The 21,948-nt window shown below is 41.0% G+C and overlaps 1 protein-coding gene across 1 annotated transcript; it reads left to right on the top strand.

Annotated features, from left to right (window-relative positions):
• Nucleotides 1–1,684: 1,684 nt before the first annotated feature.
• Nucleotides 1,685–19,362, top strand: TMEM14A (transmembrane protein 14A). Its single transcript, XM_072642450.1, has 5 exons — nucleotides 1,685–2,040; nucleotides 7,467–7,552; nucleotides 10,973–11,074; nucleotides 12,962–13,049; nucleotides 18,757–19,362. The coding sequence occupies exons 2-5, from the start codon at nucleotides 7,477–7,479 to the stop codon at nucleotides 18,794–18,796; spliced, it is 306 nt and encodes a 101-aa protein (XP_072498551.1). The 5' UTR covers nucleotides 1,685–2,040; nucleotides 7,467–7,476; the 3' UTR covers nucleotides 18,797–19,362.
• The last annotated feature ends 2,586 nt before the right edge of the window (nucleotides 19,363–21,948 follow it).

Consider the following 21,948-nt stretch of genomic DNA (forward strand, 5'->3'; position numbering starts at 1 on the left):
GATCTTCCCCCTCATCAACAGGCCTCACCTGGAGCCCCTTAAGGGAAGCTTTTGTTAATTTCTAATGAGGCACTGGGTCATGAGGGTTATGATGCCCTCAGTCTCTGAAAAGTGAGGTTTTGCTTTGGAGCTTACTCTTTGGAAGAAGGTTCATGAGACTCTGCATAGCTATTAAGGAGCCTCCCTCCCCCGCTCCTGAAAACCCAGATGTTGGTGCTTCTTTCTCGGGTAACTATGTATGTATGTAGTGGTCAGACAGCTGGATCTGTCTGCTGATCTGTGATGTATGTATTGCTTATGGTCAGACAGAAGCCCGGTTGGGGCATGTTTTTACATCAGATTGTTGGTCTTTATTTCTCTGCTTGTATTTTCTCTGTTGGTGAATGTAATTAAAGTAGATTGTTGACCCCTCAAAAGTTACTTTTTTTTAAAAAAAGCAGATCTAAGAACCTGTGCAGCCGTCCCTCCTATGTATGCCAGAATGCTTACTACCACACTTCCTCTTTTCCTCTCCTCTTCTTCTTTGTCCTTCCCTCCTTTATTTTTCTTGACTTTTACCTCCTTTCTCTTTTCCTTCTCTCCTTCCCTCCTCCCTCTCCTCCCTTCCCGGGGCAGCTAGGTGGTGCAGTGGATAGAGCACCAGTGCAGGAGTCAGGAGGACCTGAGTTCAAATCTCATCTCAGACACTTGACACTCCCTAGCTGTGTGACCTTAGGCAAGTCACTTAACCCCAATGGCCTCATCCTAGGTAATCTCCAGTCATCCTGATGAATATCTGGTCACTGGATTGAGATGGCTCTGAAGGAAAAGTGAGGGTGGTGACCTGCACAGCCCTCCCTCACTCAAAACAAAGTCAAGTACAAGTCATGTCATCATTTCTCTGATGGCATGGTCTTCTTAGGCAACGAAGGACAAACACACACACCTCCCTTCCCAAGAAAGATGGGTCAGAGCCAGACTACAGAGAGCTTTTAAAATACTAGATTAAGGAGTTTTTAATCTTTTTCTTAAGGCACCAAGGAGTCACTGAAGGTTTTGGAAAGTGAGATAGTCATGTCTGTGCATTAGGAGGCTTATTTGGGACGCTACTGGGTGAATAAATGACTACCATTCAACGGCAGAGGCAGAGCAGCTGTAATGGAAACAACACTGGATTTGGAATAAGACTTAAATGCAAGTCTCATTCATTCCACTCACTACTAGACAAGTGAGAATAATCCACAGCCTCAGTTTTCTCAATTATATAAGAAGGTAGGTGGAACTGGGGGAAGGAAGGGGCCAGGGATGATGATGATGCTCCTTGTCAGGGCTGTGGTAAAGAAGCACTACGTGCTATTAAGTTTTTTGTTTGTTTTAAATTTTAACTATGAATCCCAGACTCTTGAGCTGCAGCAGCGAGTTGGAGGACCTGGGTTAGAATTCTCATTCGAATCACCCGCGTGACGTCTCTGATCGTCAGTTTCCTCATCGGCAAAACCCGTGTGCTGGATTAGCTGCTCTCTAAAGGCCCTAAATCTATGATCCTATAGTAACAGAGGAGCGGAAACTGTAGCATAAAGCTTATGGTAACAGTATCCTCGTGAGTGTCCCAGTGACATTACACTGAATTTCACACGATCCTCCACAACTCTTTCCCAGCAGGGGGCACCCACCCAACCCCTCGGCTGTCCCCAGCAGCAAGCTCACAGGCCCATGGAGGGGCCAGGCTGGTGGTGCCCGCGGGACTGGAGCCTGGGAGAGCACTCTGCGTGCCCGCAGACAGAACGCGGCCCGGGACGTTTCATAGACAGAAACTTGACCTGGACGGTTCGGATTCCGCCCCAGCCCTCTCCCAGGGGGCGGAATCGGAACCCTTCCCCCTTCGGGCGGGGCAGCAATGACTGGACCGGGACGCGGGAAAGAAGGAGAGAGAGGCGAGAGGGAAAGCGAGCATGCGCACGGATCGGGGAGGAGCGGCCGGAGGAGGAGGAGGAGGAGGAGGAGGAGGAGGAGGGAAGAAGGAAGGGAGCTGTAGAGTTCAGATCGGCTCCGGGGCGCAAGGTAAGTGAGCTAAACCCGAGCTGGTGGCTTTTCTCTTCTCCAGCTTCCTTTGCTGTCTGTCCAAGGGGGCGCGGGCCATATGCAGGCGTGGGTCTAGAGGGCTGGGGAAACTACCCAGGCCCCGCCCCTTGGCATCCCCTCCCCTAGGGATGCAGCCCTTGTTTCCCCCGCTGATGCACCTAGGTGAAGGAGGGGGTCCGCTGACAGCTCGCCTTTCCCCCCCAGGGAGCAAACCTTGCCAGGCACCGAAAGGTTTGTGCCGAGGTCCCCGGGCAGCCCTTGCGTTGCGCGGCTGCAGCCTGGCCAGTCCCCAGGGAGCTGGCCCCCTCGATTTACTCTTTTCTCTCGGATCCAGTTGTTTTTTCCTCTTTTACCCTCCCATTCGGGGGCAGACACGAACCACCTCACTATTAACCAGACCTCCTCCGGCTCATTTCCCTCAGCCAAGTTGCAACACACCCTAAACTGCGCCAGGTTCCTGTGGAGAGGGGTAAAGGTTATTAAAAGAAAAAGAAAAGAAACTACCAACTTCGTAAGGGAATGCACATTCTCCGGGAAAATGGGAACGCTTTTTAGCTTCAGCGACAGTGTCCCTTCCATCGAATTTTCAGTTAATGCAGGATATTCTTGAAAACTCCCTACACCCCGAGTTACAGAAGCGCTTCCAGAACGTACCTTCCTTCAGTGACTTGGGGGTCGTGTGTGGCACCGCGCCGCGCACCATCCACTTCTTTCTTAAAAGCAACTTGCGGGGCGATTCGGGGTGTAAACAGATGACCTCTTAGGGGAAAGGGGGGGTGAGGGAGAGAGAAGACTGATGCTACCTTTTGTGGGATTTTCTGCGCCCGAATGAATGAATGAATGAATGAATAAATGAGTAGTAAGTTAAAGGGTCCCGACTTCTCAGTACCTTAGAAATAGGGCATTCATGATAATAATAGCTAGCATTTGCAAAGCTACTGAAGATTTGCAAAATGCTTGCTATACAAGCTACTTTTAAAGTTTAAAGCTGCATTAAGACTTTTGAGACACCCTGTGTTATTTCCATTTGAGCCTAGCAATAATTCTGAGGCAGGTAGGTACTATTCTTTATTTCCTTTTTACAGATGAGGAAACTGAGTCAGGCAGATTTAGTGATTTACTTGGGCCACATAACTAGTATCTGGGACTCAAATATCTCCTACTCCAATTTCATCACTCTCCCTAAACCTTGTAGCTGCCACTCAGTTGATTTGGGAGCCAGACAGACTTTATCTTGAGAAGCAAGGGAGCTAGGCTTTGGGGAGGCTGTTCTGCAGGATTTCTACAAGTTGAGTTCACATCTAACATTAAAAGAGGAACTTGCTTCGGGGACAGATCTGGTCATATGAACATTCATTAAGGATGAGGATGTTGAAGGTTCCTGCTTTCAACCCTTCTCTGGCTCATTCAGTTAATGTTGGCATGTCACACACCTCTCCTGGGTTCACTTCCCTTAATAAAAGTAGTGACTTTGAATATGCTGAGCTTGACAGTTTTGTGGAAAGCACGAGTATGTCAGTACAATTGGTAAATTGCTTTCTTTTCCCTGGAGAAATGTAGAAATCATGTCTTAATCATCTGTATCTCCCCAGCTCTTAGGACAGTGCTCTATACTTAGTGGGTGCTTAGTAAGTGGCTATTATGGAAAGAGCCCTTTGGACCTGGGGTCTAGAGACAATCCTAGACTCTAATCCTGTTTCTCTACTAATTGTAGGTACTCCATCCCTAATCTGATTAATGACAAATTATTAGCTGACATTTGTATGATGCTTTAAGGTTTGTGAAGACTGTATCCCCACCACTTAACTGCAATAATTCTTTCCAATATCATCAATGACTTCTTAATTTGTCAAACCCAGTGGCCTTTAATCAGTTCTAATTCTCGACCTTTCTGTAGCATTTGACTGCTTCTTTTTTCTAGATTCTCTCCTTTTGTGTTGGCCATTGTAATACTGCTTTCTCCTGGTTCTTCTTTCTGGAAATCTCTTAGTCTCCTTCTCTGCTTCTTCCTTCTCCCATAGCCCAAATATGAGTGTCACCCAAGGCTGTCTCCTTGCCCCAGTTTATCTCTTATCTTTGATCTAGTCCAGGGGTGGGGACCCTGCTTCCTTGAGGCACATGTGGCCCTCTAGGTCCTCAAGTGCAACCCATTGACTAAATCCAGACTTCACTGAACAAATCCCCTTAATAAAAAGATTTGGTCTGTAAAACTTGGACTCAGTCAAAAGGCCACACCCAAGGACTCAGAAGGCCACCTATGACCTTCAGGCCACAGGTTCTCCACTCTAATCTAGTCCATCTATATGGCTTCTGTTAGCATCATAATGCACATAACTTCCAAATCCCTATCTCTAGGTCCAGCCTCTCCCTTGAAGTCTAGTTTTATATTCCCAGAGGCCTGTTGTATATCTCCACCTAGATATTCCATTTGTATATTATATATAAGTAAATCAGAACTCTTTCCCAAAATCTACCTCTCATCTCTGCTTACCAGTTTCTCTCAGTGACACTAGCTTTCTTCTAGTGTCTAGGCCCAAAACTCTGTAATCATCTTTGACATTCTTCCTCTCTCTATCACTTTTTATTAATGAGACCGGCTGTCCTGTAGCAAGTAAAAGTTAAGTCTAAAGGAAATCTTGTAAGCATAGCAAACCTTAGTCATATATAGGAAGCCTGTGAAACTTTTCTTTGGTAGAGTTTCTGATGACTGGAGATGATGAGTTTTGGACTGTGAGCATAATTGTTACTCCTTCCAGATCCTTTGCTGAGAGCGTAGTTATGTTGGAGTTAGATGAGACCTGGAGGGCGGGGTGCTGTTAGGGAGAGTGGGGGAAGGTGCCATAAGAGAGCTTCTGTAAAAGGTAGGCTGGATTGGTGCCTTAATGCAATCAGACCATTTCAGAGCTGGAAGAGATCATACAGGCCTTCTAATGGAACCTCAAAGTATATTGCTTATAGTTTATATTTGTGCCCAGTACTAATGGCCACTTAATCCCCATTTGGAATCTTATGGGTAATAGAAGCAGAAGGAAAGGAAGATGTGGCGAGTTAAATAAAAGATGCGGAAACTCTCTGAGTGTTAAGACATTTGGAAAAGTTTAGGAGTAACCATAGGGCAGCTAGGTGACACAGTGGCTAGACTGCTGGAGTCAGAAAGACTCAGATCTTTATGAGTTCAAATCTGGCCTCAGACACTCACTAGCTGTGTGACTCTAAGCAAGTTACTAAACCTTGTTTGCCTCAGTTTCCTCACCTGTAAAATGAACTGGAGAAGGACATGAAAAATCACTTTGCCAAGAAAACTCTAAGCAGGGTCGCAAAGAGTTGGATGCGACTGAAAAATGACTGAGCAACAACAGCAGTAACCTAAAGAGTTTTAATTTTTTTAATTAATATATTTTGGTTTTATATCACCTTTCTTTCCCAAAATATTCTTCTCATTCCCCTACCCAGAGAACCAACCTCATGACAAAGAATTAAAAAGAAAGGTTCAGCAAAGCTAATGTATTAACCAACTTTGATGTAATGTATGGTATTCAATATCTATAACCTTCTCTCTTGAGCAGAGATAGCAGGAGGCAAAGTGTCATGTTCAAGGGATACATTTTTATATCTCTTTTTGGGAGACTAGATTTGGTCATTCTAATTATACTCATTCAGTTTCTTCTTCTTTCCTCCCTCCCTTCCTTCCCTCCTTCCTTCCTTCCTTCTTTCCTTCTTTCCTTCCTTCCTTCCTTCCTTCCTTCCTTCCTTCCTTCCTTCCTTCCTTCCTTCCTTTCCATTTACATTGTTACAGTCACTGTACATATGATTCTCTTGGTTTTATTTATACTTCATTTTGCTCTACTTCATTCAGTCTAAAAGTTCAAACCCAATTGTCCAAATCAGGGGAAATTTACCTTTCAGCTCAGTACCACAACCTGCTTACCTGAGACTTCTGGTACCCTCAACTCTGTGGAACAGTCAGGAAAACCCAGGAAACCTAGAAGGAAAAGCAGAGCATCAAAGATGACAGACTGTGAGGTTTGTGGACCAGGATGAAGTAGCACCTGTGTTAGCTCATGATGTCCATCAGAGTCAGCCACCCTTAGGGCCAAAGCTACAAGGCACCAGGCAGTGGAGAAGAAGAAAGCAGTACTAACAGGGCAGTGGTGGATTAGCAGAAGTGGTAGCAGAGATGAAAAAACCACTGTGGGTGGTGAGAAGGGACAACAGACAGCTGAGGCAGTAGGAGAGGAAATGGAAAAAAATACCATTTAGAAGTACGCAGCTATTTTGGGGAAACACACTAAGGACCAGCAAGCTTCCATGCTTCCCTATGGGCATCATTGTGTTAGGGCCCTATAGAATTTAATATTTGTAGTGATGTCCTGGGGTCATCAAGGAAAAAGTTAAAGTGATATTCTTCCCCTGAGGATGCCTTCTTTTGGCACATAGATGGCCCTGGTGGCAGCTAGGTGGTGCAGTGGATAGAGCACCAGTGCAGGAGCCAGGAGGACCTGAGTTCAAATCTCACCTCAGACACTTGACACTCACTAGCTATGTGACCTTGGGCAAGTCACTTAACCCCAATTGCCTCATCCTGGGTCATCTCCAGTCATCCTGATGAATATCTGGTCACTGGATTCAGAAGGCTCTGGAGGAGAAGTGAGGCTGGTGACCTGCATAGTCCTTCCACACTCAAAACAAAGTCAAGTACAAATCATGTCATTATTTCTCTGATGGCACGGTCTTCTTTGGCAATGAAAGACGAGCACACACAGATGGCCCTGGGCTCCCAAAGGCTGTATGTGAGTAGAGCACACGGTCTGGCAAGCTCTACCAATCAGGAAAGGCCTCAAGTACCACCCTGGAGAGGGACCGTGTGTCATTCTAGCCAAGTCTGGAGAGGCTCCTCACCCTAAAGCTGACCATTGGGTGATCAGTTGTTTGTTCATGAAGACTTTCTGCCAAGACATAGAAGGGTTTACAATCTGCGTTGGTAGAGGGAGTGTCCCCACACCCAATGAAGTCATGGATCCTAGAGGTATGCTCTGCTTATTAAGGCAGAGGAGTGTGGAATACATTTTGTAGAGTTTTCTATAAGGAAGATGTTTTAAGTTTTGACAGTTGACTTATCTGGAATCCTGACTTCTTGAATACCTCATTCTCGGATGTTACCAGATAAGAGAGGTATCATTTCATGTGTTGTGGGAAAGGGGGTGGTAAGGAAAAGAAGGATTTATCGTAAGTATTTGCCTATTCTTTTCTTTTTTCAATAAACAGTATTGAAAAATTGTTAATTTTATGTACCTATTTTAATTTATTAATGAGTTTTATGTGTCTGATTCATAGTTACCAGTTTAAAAAAATTCTTTTTCAAGGTTTTTCTTATGTGGTCCTCTTTATTTTTTCTATTTCTTTAGACGTGTAACCATGACTATTGACTGGATTGGTTTTGGATATGCTAGCCTAATAGCATTTGGAGGCATTTTGGGATATCGTCGCAAAGGTAAATTCTAAATTTTAAATCTGAAAGTGACTTGGTGAATCAAAGTTTGCTAGAGGACCTGTGAAGACAAAAAATTTATTATAGACATGTCAGTTTTAATGTCATCTTTAATACGGAACTCTCTTTAAGTTCCCTAATTATGAGTTAGAGATTGGATTTGTTTTTCTACTAAGACTAGTGGGAGCAGTTAGGTGGTACAGGTTAGCGTACCAGGCCTGGAATCAGGAGGACTTGAGTTCAAATTCGGCCTGAAACACCTACTAGCTGTGTGACCCTGGACAAGTCACTTAACCCCTATTTGCTTCACTTCCTTATCTGTAAAATAAGGACACACTGGAGAAGGAAATGGAAAACCACTCCAGTATCTTTGCTAAGAAAATTCCACAGGCAAGTCTATGGGGTCATGAAGAGTTGGACACCATTGAACAACAACAACGAGACTGATAGGAAGCTTAACTAATGTTGGCATAGCATATTGATAAGGAAAAGTACTTTGGTGCCAAGTCAATATTGTCTTGTTGCTAGTGTCCAAAAAAAAATCCAACTCTTTGGAAAATTGGGAAAACTGATATCCAATATCAGAATTTTACTTTTAACTATTCTTATGTAATATATATAATATATGTATATAATTTTACTTCTAATATGCTTATGTAATATATAAAAGATATATAATAAAATGTATGTATAAATATATTATTGTATATTATACATTGCATAATTGTAATCATATGTTAAGTATATGTTAAATATTTAAATATATGTTAATATATGTTATAAAATAAATTAATATATGTTAAAAATTTAACACTAAATATGTTAAATATAAATATATAAATGATATATGTATATATAATCATTCACGTAATTATAATTATGTGAAGCGTTATTGTAAGGTTGGAGTCTGACTTGGGAGTCTGAAGACCAAATCTAGTCTTTGACATTTAGACGTTGGGCATATTACTTAACTTCCCTGACGATCTTAGGTAACATTAAGACTTAATTCTTCCACTGATCCAACCCTTGATTATTTATCTTGATAGACATATAATTGATCAAGGCAAATTGTCTTAAGGAAGAGAAGTTTATGGGCAAAGTGTTTCTTATTTTTCTTATTGCTTCTCTTTTGTAGAAATAAAAAAATCAAGGCTTTTGTTTGGTGGGTTTTTTTCTGCGAAGTTTTTGTATTTCTGACAATTTTGGTATGCTAAAGAGTTTTGAGTAAAGGCAAAGTAGCCAGAGTTAGATGTAAGAACGCGCTTTTTTAAGAGATCTCTCAGAAGACAAGGGCAGAAAAACCATCTGCCTTCTATAGTGTAGGTACTTCTCCCTTGGTGGTTAAAGGGATAGATTGGAACAAATGACCCATTGCATCCCCTGTGTACCCTGTAAGTTTATGATTAAAGCTATTTTTTTCTCCTGTTTTTGGTGTATTAGAAAAATGAAGAAGTCAATGTAACCCCTCTAAGTGATTGCACAGACTTTGAAACTTAATAGGTAATCATCTATTAAACATTAGAGAAATCAAATCCTTTGCCTGGCCTAGTGGATAGAACGCTGACTTAGAAGGAAGGAATGAAACATTTATTAATCATTTAGTGTGTGCCACGCTCTTTATAAATATAATCTCATTTGATCCAAACTCTTTATAAATATAATCTCATTTGATCCAAGCTCTTTATAAATAAAATCTCATTTGATCCTCACAACAACTCTGGCAAGTAGGAAACGGAGGTAAACAGGTTAAATAACTTGTGTAAGGTCACACAGCTTTTAAGTCTTTGAGGTTGGATTTGAACGGAGGTCTTCCTGATCCCAGGTCCACATAGGTGCCCTTGACTTAGCATCAGGAAAAACTTGATTTGAATCTTGCTTCAGACACCTGTTAGCTAAATGACAGACTTAATTTCTCTGACTCTCAGTTTTCCTCATTCCCCATAAAATGAAGGTGATAATAGCATCTGCCTCACCCAGTTAATATGAGACTCACACAAGAAAGTGTATGTAAATTGATTTGCAAAATTTGAAGAAGTTATTATCACTACTGAATTTCTCATGAAAATACATTTTTTTTCCTCAGTCAGCAGAGTTTCCAAGTCATTTTAGTTGTAAAGTAGTAAAGAGACCTGAGGGCAGCTAGGTGTCAAAGTGGATAGAGCCCCAGGCATGGAGTCAGGAAGATTCATCTTCCTGAGGTCAAATCTGGCCTCAGACACTAGCTGTATGACCCTGGGCAAGGCACTTAACCTTTTTTGCCTCATTTTCCTTATCTATAAAATGATCTGGAGAAGGCAGTGACAAACCATTCCAGTATCTTTGCCAGGAAAACTCCTAAAGGGCTCATGAAGAATTGGACATGACTGAAATGACACAACAAGAGCCCTGAATATTTAATTTTTTTTCCCTTTCAAGTTAGATTACAAAAGCTATTTATTCCTAAACTTCTTTCTTTTAAATTCTTTGATGCAAATGAGAGCTCCCAAGGGAAGCTTCATTCAGAAATGAAGATTAAAAAGGTATTAATAAACATTTGTCTTTGAACAATCCTGAGTTGACCTTGTCTGTTTCTGAGGTTCCTTTCAGCTACTAGCACCCACCTCTCCCAAATTATGCCATGTTTATTTCATAGATAGTGTGTTTTGACTTATATATGTAAATAAGCCCATAGACTACAGGCCTCTTGAGGGGTGGCACTACTTTGGATTTTTTCCCTTCATGTCCCAAGCACCTAGGACTGTGGCTGAGCCCTAGAAGGACTGAATTATTTTTGTTCCTCTGTCATTCTCAAAGAGGGTGAAACCTCGATTTGCTCATGAATTAGATTTAAGTGAGGAAGAGCTATGTAAAGTCATCATCAGCCTCACCCTGTCTTCTGGAGTTCAGTAGCAAGCAAGATATAAAGTCCAGATGACTGGCAGTGGTCCAGGATGCAAGAAAGACTCCATAGACTTTTAGAAAGATTGACAGATATAGATGATGGAAAGATATAATAACTAGACTGATAGAAGTGTGATACATGATAGATGGATGTGATGGAGGTGTTGAATAAATACTAGCTGATCAATTGTTTTTAGCGTTACCTTTGAAAAAAAGTCAATTTTTCTTCAAATATTTTAAATCTTCTACAAAAATCCTATTCTTCCTTTTTGGGGTGGTGAGAGAAGGTGACCCCAGTGGTTGTCCTGGAACACAAAGCTTTGGCAGACTACACCATGCTTAAGGATAGGACTGGGGACAGATTATGTGTGTCTCTCATCAGAGGTCCACCAGAAAGTACCTTGGAGGGGTTATGTTCTGTCTCCATAGAGAGACAGCCCACACCAACATGGCTTTGTGAAATAGTGACATGATGTCATCATGTTTTATGTTTCTTTGATTTGCATTTCTGTTGATGACCCTCTGCCCTCCTTGTTGTTTTAGGAAGCATTATATCTTTAATTGCTGGTCTTTTCTTTGGCTCGTTGGCGGGTTATGGAGCTTACCGTATCTCTCGTGACCCCCGAGACATCAAAATGTCACTGTGTGAGTATTATATTGGTCTAGATTGAAAAAAGAGAGCATTTTTTTTAAAAAATCAAGATCTCTTAGTATTGTGCAAATCAGGAAAACGGTTTTGTAAGACCAAGAGTCAACATGGCACAAATAGGTACCAAGTAGTATGAATAACAAATCTCATGAAGCAGTCGCAGGTATTCAAATTTACATTATTCAAAATTGTAATCATCTAAATTTGGTCATTGGTTCCAGCATAATGGAAGTATGCAGTTTGAATCTGAATAGTGTGACTTCTTGGGGATTTATTGCTTGCACTAATTGAGACCTACCTGAATGGTAGAAAAAACACAGGCTTTGGTGTCAGAGAACCTGGGATCAAATCTCAGTTCTAACACTTCATAGCTGGATATGGATAAGTCAATTAAACACCTTAGGCTTCTGTTTTTTCATATCAAAGATGACGGAGTTGGACTAGATGACCTCCAAAGTCCTTTCTGGCTCTAGATCTGTGACCCTAACAAGGGGCACTACCTCTTAGTAACCCCCAGCTCTCCAGGTCCAAGTTCAAGGTGATCGCTGTAAGCACAGTGGATTTGGAATCATTGAGAAGATGTGGCTTCCATCTTCTGTGTGACTCTGGGCCAGTCACTTAATTTCTTGATGCCTCAGTTTCCTTGTTTATAAGATGGGGATAATAATATTTGTATTCCTTACTTCAGAAGACCGTTGTGAAGATGGAACTTTTGAAAACCTTCAAAAACTGTAGAAATATGAATCATTATTGTCTTGGGTGTTGGGAGGGTAGCTGGGGGTGAAATCAGCTTTGAATGCATTTCTTTGAATGTCAGCTTTCTCAAGCATAACTTTGGGATTGTACTGTGCCCTAAATAATCTGAAAAATCATGGGTTGATCATTTCTAAGGTTTTTCCTGGCACGACAAGGAGAAGCATAACCACAGGTAAACACATTTATGGCCTTGTATGGCCCAGCTTAATCACAGACATCCAATCAAACAAGAATTGGGAAACCAAGTGAATTAATATTATTCTAGTATAGAAGTTTGATTGCTATTAAAAGTATTTGAATTTGTCCATGAACTGAAACACAAATTTATATTTTTAGGAGGAGATGGCAATAATGATACATGTGAGTCTGGAATAGGGAGAAGAAGAGAGTTGAGACTGGGTTTTCCTTTTTTTTTTTTTATTTTAAAGAGGAGATGTGTCAGGAGTAAATTAGTGCCAAAAAAAAAGCTAAAATATCCATGCAAAAAGGCAATTCTTCTCAAACGTACTTTTTGCATGCATTGAAGCAGCTTGCATCCAAAATTTTCTGTCATTTATGGGCATATTATTTGGTAACTTGTGTTGCTTTTTCTTTAAAGCCATTTTTCAAGTATGCCATTATAATGTCATAAACACTGCATGAAGCCTCCTGCAGATGTGAGTTGCTAAAAGACTGGCCAGCAAAGCATATAATAACTGGCTTTTGAGCATGCTGAGTTCTATTAATTAGGCAGCTTGGCTATTTATTCTTCATGCATTAAGTTCTCCCAGGTGTTATGACATTATAAAAACCAGTATTCCTTTGTTCCAGGATTAATTTATTAATTAGAACTTCCTTTTCATGACATACCATTTTCCTTTTTTTGGTGGGGGGGGGGGAGGTCAGGGTTCCTTTCATATTGTTACAAACATCCCATGGAAAAAATTTTACCTTTTTGCTTTATTACTCCTAGTTAGTGATTTGCAAATAAGTGCTCCTAAGTGTCGTATCTTTATGGAGTAGAGCCATTCAAAGTCTTATGAGAGGGAGAGAGTTTTGGACAAATGCGATGATGTCTGTATTATTTCATGTGTAACCATAGAATTACTCTGTTGTGACTTTAGCTCATGGACTGGTTTGTTTTACAGTCACTACCTTCCTTCTTGCCACTATCATGGGCGTAAGGTTCAAGAGATCCAAGAAATTAATGCCAGCAGGGATTGTGTCTGGCCTAAGGTAAGGAAATATCTCTGTCTTTAATTTCCTTTGCTAAGATTTAGAAGGGATTTTTGGCAATCAGAAGTTTCTAATTTTTGTAAATGAAGTAATCCTGAAGGGAAGAGCATTATGGGCCTTGGAATCAGAATGACCTGGGTTTGAGTCCCAGCTTAGGCACATGTTAGCTTTTTGATCCTGGGCAAATCACTTGATCTTTCTATAGGTTACACATGAGTTACCTGTCTGCATTGGTAGGGGGAGTTTCCATTCTGGGAAATTATAGATTACTACATGTAATTTTCATAACAACCTAGAAGCCTATGCAAGCTTTAAATTAGCATTCACTAAATCATTCTTCTTAGTTTATCAAACTAATTGAATAAGGATCAAAGGGCAGCTAGGTGGCACAGTGGGTAGAGTACTGAGCCTGAAGTCAGGAAGATTGATCTTCCTGAGTTCAAATCTGGCCTTATACTGTGTGAGCCTGGGCAAGTCCTTTAACCCTGTTTGCTTCAGCTTCCTCATCTGTCAAATGAGCTGGAGAAGAAAATGGCAAACTACTCTAGTATTTTAAAAAGGGATCAAATGAAGGCATACATATAAAAGGCAGACCTAAAGCAATATATGCATGCTAGCTCTAAATATTTGTTGATATGAACTTTTTTCAGAATCGTGGATGAGTGAAATGAAAATGACCAACAGTTTTCTCAGCTGAGGATTAAATTCTATCCTGCTATATTCAGTGTCCCAAGTATAATAGCTTGAGCCTAATACTTATTAGCTTAGTATAACTGACCATTAGTAATAATAAAGATCATAGGCTGACTTTTGTAAGAAGTATGAGAAAGACAGCAAAGGTGTAGTAAATAGAAGGCCAGCCTTGGCCAGTGCTCAGATCTTACATCTGACACATGATGGCAGTGTGACCCCAGATCAGGCCTGCACAACTTGCGGCCGTGGGGCCACTTTCAGGAAGCCAAAGGATTTCTTCTGGCTGCCTGTGAAAAAGCGTACAGGAAAACATCCTTTATGTATGTAGAGGACATCCTTTGGCTAGTCCCAAGCGGCCCTTGGGTAGCAAGTTGTGCAGGCCTGCCCTAGATAAATCATTTCACTCTTCAGAGTCCCAATCCACATTCTTAAGCTGTAAAATGATTTGTATTGGTGGGAGGTGTCTCTCAACCCAGGAATTAAATCACAGATCTTTAAAAAAAAACCACATGCAAATATGGCTATGCATTCTTTCCCTTCACAGCCAGGAATGGAAAGAACTTTGCCTTGGGAGTTGCAGAAATTGGTTTAGTTACCACCTGTGATGATTATTAGCAGTGTGATCTCAGTCAGCTCAGTTAACTTCCTTGGGCCTCAGTTTCCTCATCTGTAAAATAAGGGGTGGGTGGACTAGATGATCTCTAAGATCACTTCCAGCTTTAAATCTGTGTTCTTTTGTGTCATTTTTGTTCAGTCATTTCAGTAATGTCCAACTCTTTGTGATCCCCTTTGGGTTTAACATTTCCCTTTCCAGCTCATTTTAGAGATGAGGAAACTGAGGCAAACAGGGTTAAATGACAAGTCCAGAATCACACAGCTAGTAAATGTCTGAGGCCATGCTTGAACCCACAAAGATGAATCTTCTGGACTCCAGGCCCAGCACTTTATCCACGACACCACCTAGCTGCCCAGCATCTTATGTATGACAATTACAGATAGACATCTCTTCATACAGTCTATGAATTACCCCCAAATTCTCACTTGAGAAGTCCCATATTTAGAGAGTTGGAGAGTTTGTTGATTGTCAGCCACCAGAAGTGGTATTTTTAACTTTCTCTTGTTTCAGTGGGTACCTTTGGAAGACTGGTGTAGCAGATGACTCCCTTCTCAGAATGTTTTTAAAGGAATTAAGTAAATTACATAGGATTGTGTATCACCAAGGCAATATTCACAGCACCAACAGTGCACAACACTGCACCCACAGTGATGCAGGTTCTATGAATATGCTGGCATAGTTCTGAATTGCAAATTATATCAGACTCTCCACATAGAAGGCAGAAGAAAAGCATTTATTCAGACACCAGAAAGCCAAATCCGTCATAGTAACCAAGAAGTCAATACACATTACACTCCTGACAAAGCCATTCCCAAGCCTTACCCTCCCCACCCCTAGGCCTTCCTGCAAGCAAACACTAGCTATGCCTGCCTGGGTCCTCTCCTCTTCCCTTACTGCTCTCACCAACTCCCAGCTCTGCTTCCTATTCCACCCATTCAGCAAGCTCCTCCTACCACATGTGACTTAAGACTTCCATGTGATTTAAGCAGGTCATGTAGGCCTGTCAATGAGTGGAAAAGATCTTCATATTAAGCAAAAATACATTAACAATACAGACTGCAAAGGAAACCAATTGTATTGAAATAAAGTTATCGGTATATGAAAAACCAAAGCTCATAAACTCCCTGGTTAAGATCCCTTGTAATAAAGTAAGGAAAAGCAACATGGCAGAAGTTGCATGCCAAGTCTTTGATGGGTAGCAAGTTACCCACATGATGGGTGATGGAGGGGGTAGCAAATGTCCTCCACAATTGGGGTAAGGAAGAAGGAACATAGTCAGAGGATCCTTTTAGGGATAGGTTCTTTTTCCCAACTGTCACATCCTGATTAACATGTTATTCAAAATCATACCACAGGTAACTGACCGCTATCAAACAGATTTGTTGGGGGTTTTTTTTGACATTTTAGAAATACTATTTGATAAGAATGTTCTGAAGTATGTAGTCTCCCCCTTCTAGGTATCCCTGTATTTATAAGCTTTATAGAGGAGAAACTTTTTTATTCTTTGAAATTTTCAAAGGAGATTCTTTTGTACACCTCAAATAGAGCCCCTTTGTCTCTCTTCCATTAATTCAGAAAACCGGATAAAATAACAATATCTCGACCAGTTATTTGAGTTTGAAAGGAAGCAAACTTAGGAGAACCTTTTTTGAAAATTCATTTTTATTCTTTCTAATTTTCCCCAAAACTTTTGGTACCTAGCTGATCACAAACTTTTACTGATGGATATTGGTGAATTTTAGCTCCTGACTGTTATTGTGAGAGAGACTTAGCATCTGTATTTCTTGGTGCTAACTTGTTACCACTTTTTGAAAAATCTTGCTTTTATTGATATCTTTCCCATTTTTACATCACCTTCATTTCTGAATATTTCCTTTCCCCTTCCCTATTCACAGAGCCATTCCAAATGAAATTTTTTAAAGAGTTTGCATCTTAGAAAAGCCAACCAACACATTAGCTATCTTACGTGCAGTATTTCACACCCTTAGCCCCTGCCTCTGCAAAGAAGGAAGTGTGGTGCATTTATCAATTTTTCTCCATGCCCAAGCTTGTTTTTGTAATTATTGAGGGTTCCATTTTGTTTTTTTAGGAACAAAGGCAGCTTAGTGACAAAGTGGTTAGAGCACTGGGCCCAGGGTCAGGAAGACCAAGTCCAAATCCAGACTCAAGCACTTACTGCCTGTGTGACCCTGGGCAAAGCCCTTAATTTCTGTGGCTCACTTCAGTTTGCCCACCTGTAAAATGGGGATGATAATAACAACTACCACTTAAGATGGTTGTGAAGATCAAATGAGATATTCATAAAGTGCTTAGCTAACATAGTGCCTGGCACATAGTAGGTGCTTTTTCCTTTCCCCTTTTAAGGAACACCTTTTGTAAACAAAGAAGGGAAATTCAATGCTATAATAACCAAATGATTAAAAATATTTCCATGGAGAAATCCAGGGATGAGTCTATTTAAAGTCTTTCTGTAAAACTGCCACATCATGTCCCCAGGATACCAAAAAATGAGACCTATTATTTGAATGGAGAACCAGCCGTAGAGTTGGAATGGCCTGGTTTCAAGTCCCACTTCTAATACATCCTGATTTTAGGACCTTGGACAAGTCACTTGTCCAACCCTCCCTACCACCCCACTCTGTTAAGATTATGAAGTTGAAGAATAATTACTGGTCTTTATTGTTAGAGGAAATCCCCTCACTAGGAGCTCTCCATACAAATCACAGATCTGGTCTAAAATAAAATAAAGTGACCAGATGAGCAAACCGCTGGGACTTGTCAGTCATCAAATATTTATTAAGTCCTTACTATGTGCCAGGCCAGTCATTGTTTTAAGCACTAATGCTTCAAAGGGAAAGCAATGCACTTGGCGGGGGGGACAGGGGACTCGTATTCTAAAGAAGGAAATAATGTATAAGTAACTATGTACATATGAGATCTGTGCAGGGTAGATTGGGGAGAGTCTCAGAGGGAGAACCCCAACATTGAGGGGAACTGAGGAAGGCTTTTTGTAGAAGGTGGCTTTTTAGCAGAAGCTTGAAGAGAATTCTGTCTAGGTGTGTGGGAGATTGAAGAAAATACTTGGCAAATGGGGGAATACTTCATTCATTCATTCATTCATTCATTCATTCATTCATTCAGTGATGAAGTATGCACAAAGGTGCTAGGGGAGACAGAGAGGTGAATGAGATTTGGTTTTACTTTCAAGGCCCTTACAGTCTGGTGGGGATAGGGCATTCACAGACATATTGTACTTACTACACAGTGACTGTACTCTCAGTCACTACAGTAAGAAGATAACAGACACAAGGAATATGTAGATTCACAGGAAAAAGAGATCAGTTCCTACTGTTGGATCAAGCCATATTTCCTGGAAGAGGTGGCATTTCCTTGACCTGCTAACTTGAGATAGTTGATAACATATTTCTTCCTAAATTTTAAAAACCATAATCTCTTTAAATTTCTGTGAGTTTTTCCATGCCAGTGTGCTAACGAAGTCTGCATTCTCCCATTTAAGTCCAAAAGTCAGTAAGTTTACAGTCAGCAAACATTTAAAGGCAAAATGCCCCTGACCTCAAGGAACTCGTATTGCAATTAGGGTGACAACATGCAAACAACTTAGTGCCAACAAAATACCTGCAGTATAGGCCTGACTAATCATGTCTCATTTATTCTGTAGATAAATTTGTATTCTATCTAGTCCAATAGACTATTATCGTAGTATATTGTACAGTTGTGTGTATTACATGTATGTAAGCACATACACACATACATGTACACACTTCCACTTTACCCTATGTACGCCCATGCACGCATATGTTTATATCTACTTGCGTACTCATATATACATATGCACACATGGGTTTGTATGTATAAATTTAGGCCCCTAGGTGGCAAAGTAGATAGAGTGTTGAAATTAGAGTCAGGAAGACTTTTACTGAGTTCAAAGCTGGCCTCAGACATTTTCTAGCTGTGTGAGGCTGGACAAATAATTTAACCTTGTTTGCTTCAGTTTCCTCATCTGTAAAACAAGCTGGAGAAGGAAATGGCAGACCATTCTAGTGTCTTTGCCAAGAAGACCCCAAATGGGGTCGCGAAGACTCGGACATAACTGAAAAAAAAGTATGGGTGTGTATGTCTATATCCTGTATTATATATAACCCACATATATAATATAGCATGTGTTACACACACACACACACACACACACACACACACACACACACAACCTATTATATTACTAGCCTTTACATAGTACTTCAAGATTTGCAAAGCCCTTGACAAATATTATCTTCTCTACCCACGGTGCCCCCTACATGCCTCTGCACTAACGTTTTTGGCTTTATGTTTCGTATCAGTTATTTTCCCTTATGCTGGATCTCTTTTCTTTTAAAACAGCCTCTTGATGATTTTGAGACTCGTCTTGATGCTCACATGAGAATCCCCAGCTGCCAAGGACATAATTGCCATCCTTCCTCTACAGCAGACTGAACACATTCTTTGTGCTTGAAAGATTAGTTTCAACAATAAGTGTCAAGCATCTGTAAGGAAAAATAACTAACAAACCAATATTTCTCATATTCGCATTAGCTTACATGCTGTTTTTTATTCCAGATTTTTTTTTTACCTGCTTTCTAGTTGACAACGATTGCTTCCTCAAGGGTACTTAACAAATCAGTCTCATTGACTCTCGTTTCCCCTTTTCTTTATCTATATAGAAGGTGCAAAGTCATTGTCCACCATTATAAATTTTAAAGCTCTTTTATATTTTGTTTACTGAAAACTCCAAACAAAAGTTTACATGACAATGATAGTACTTGTCAGTTAATAGGATGCCTTATGTGCGGTTTGACTAAAATACTGATTGTTCTAGTCTGTTTGTCTTAAAAGCTGTATAGGAAATAATTGTGTCCTGCATTTTAAATTTCATTCCACCCTGTGCAGACACTGGATGTAGGAGCAGAGTGTAAACTCGTATTCAAATAAAAGTTCTTCTATTTTAAATCTGTTTCTAATGTCATTATTTTGTGATATAAGTTTTAGTTTATGAGAAGAGTTTAGTTAAACAAGAGAAAAAAATAAAAACTGTGCCTCAAGTACAATAATGGGCAGCTAGGTGATGAAGTGGATAGAGGGCTGGGCCTGAAGTCAGGAAAATTCGTCTTCCTGAGTTCAAATCTGGCCTCAGACACTTATTAGCTGTGTGATCCTGGGCAAGTCACTTAACTCTCTTTGCTTCGATTTCCTCATCTATCAAATGAGCTAGAGAAAGAAATGGAAAACCACTCTAGTATCTTTGCCAGGAAAATCCTAGATGGGGTCAGGAAGGGTCAGACACAAATGAAACGACTAAAAACAGCACCACGTACACGACAACATTTATGAGGGGAATATCATCATTTCCATTTTACAGAGGAGAAAAATGAGGTTGAAAGGACCCAAGAAACCAGCCTAGTGTCACTGAACTACTAAGTGTCAGAGACATAAACCCCAAAACTTCAAATCCAGTGTTCTCTCTGTCAGACCATGCTGAATATTTAAGCCAAAAGTTTCTCCATTTTTTCAGAAGGCATTTTTCTGGTAATTAGTAATTCGTTCCTACTTTACCATGGCATATGAAGTCAGTCAAATGCTGCTGCATGAGTCAGTCCTGTCAGGAGAGCTTGGGCCTTCTTCTGGCTTTGCGACTAACCAGCTGTGTGACTTTGGGGCAGTCATACTTTTTCTCTCAGTCTTGATTTCCTAATCTGTTAAGTAATGGGGTTGGGACTAGGACATTTTTAAGATCCGTTGCTTTGATTCTAAGCAAATCTGCAAAAGAAGAAAAGCTTTTTTGCTCATTTTAGTATCTATGTCATCTCTTGACTTTTGAAAGGCCTTTGATTCTGTTGTACATTGTATAGGTTCCTCCCTCCCTCCCTTCCTCCCTTCTTTCCTCCCTCCCTTCCTTCCTTCTTTCCTTCCTTTTTTCTTTCCTTCCTTGCTTCCCTCTTTCCTTTCTTCCTTCCTTCCTTCTTTCCTTCCTTTTTTCTTTCCTTTCTTCCTTCCGTCCCTCCCTCCCTTCCTTCCTTCCCTCCCTCCCTTCCTTCTTTCCCTCCTTCCTTCCTTCCTTCCTTCCTTCCTTCCTTCCTTCCTTCCTTCCTTCCTTCCTTCCTTCCTTCCCTCCTTCCTTCCTTTCCATTTACATTGTTAGTCACTGTACTTGTGACTCTCTTGGTTTTGCTTATACTTCATTTTGCTCTACTTCATTCAATCTAAAAGTTTAAGCCCAATTTGTCCAAATCAGGGGAAACTTACCTTCCAGCTCAGCACCATACCCTATTTACCTGAGACTTCTGGTACCCTCAACTCTGTGGAACAGCCAGGAAAACCCAAGAAATCTAGAAGGAGATGCAGAGCATCAAAGACTGTGAGGTTTGTGGACCAGGATGAAGTAGCACCTGTGTTAGCTCATGATGTCCATCAGAGTCAGCCACCCTTAGGGCCAAAGCTACAAGGCACCAGGCAGTGGAGAAAAAGAAAGCAGTACTAACAGGGCAGTGGTGGATTAGCAGAAGTGGTAGCAGAGATGAAAAAACCACTGTGGGTGGTGAGAAGGGACAACAGACAGCTGAGGCAGTAGGAGAGGAAATGGAAAAAAATACCATTTAGAAGTACGCAGCTATTTTGGGGAAACACACTAAGGACCAGCAAGCTTCCATGCTTCCCTATGGGCATCATTGTGTTAGGGCCCTATAGAATTTAATATTTGTAATGATGTCCTGGGGTCATCAAGGAAAAGTTAAAGTGATATTCTTCCATCAAAGTCCCCTGATGATGCCTTCTTTTGGCACGTAGATGGCCCTGGTGGCAGCTAGGTGGTGCAGTGGATAGAGCACCAGTGCAGGAGGCAGGAGGACCTGAGTTCAAATCTCACCTGAGACACTTGACACTCACTGGCTATGTGACCTTGGGCAAGTCACTTAACCCCAATTGCCTCATCCTGGGTCATCTCCAATCATCCTGATGAATATCTGGTCACTGGATTCAGATGGATCTGGAAGAGATGAGGCTGCTGACCTGCACAGCCCTCCCTCATTCAAAACAAAGTCAAGTGCAAGTCATGTCATTATTTCTCTGATGGTATGGTCTTCTTTGGCAACAAAGGAGGAACACACATTGCATAGACCTACCAGTGGGTAGAGCGTTGAGCCTGAGGCCAGGAAGTCCTGAGTTCAAATCTGGCTCAAACACTACCTGGGTGATCCTGGACAAATCAGTTACCCCAATTGCCTCAGTTTTCTCATCTGTAAAATCTGGAGAAGGAAATGGCAAGCCACTCTACTGTCTTTGCCAAGAAAACCCCTAATGGGATCTTTAAGAATCAGACACAACTGAAATGACTGAACAACAAACCCTTGCAAAATTGCAAAATTTTGTCAGTGGTTAAGTATAGTATATAATTGAAAAAGATCAGGTTTTTGGAACCAGTATTTAAATCCCTAGTTCTGCTATTTGACCTTGGGTCACTGAATCTCATTTTCTTCCTCAGTAAAATCAAGAGAATTGAACAAGATAATCACTAAGGCCTCTTCCAAAGTAAACAAGCAC

The sequence above is a fragment of the Notamacropus eugenii genome, chromosome 2 (genome assembly GCF_028372415.1).
Source record: "Notamacropus eugenii isolate mMacEug1 chromosome 2, mMacEug1.pri_v2, whole genome shotgun sequence".
Taxonomy (NCBI): Eukaryota; Metazoa; Chordata; class Mammalia; order Diprotodontia; family Macropodidae; genus Notamacropus; species Notamacropus eugenii.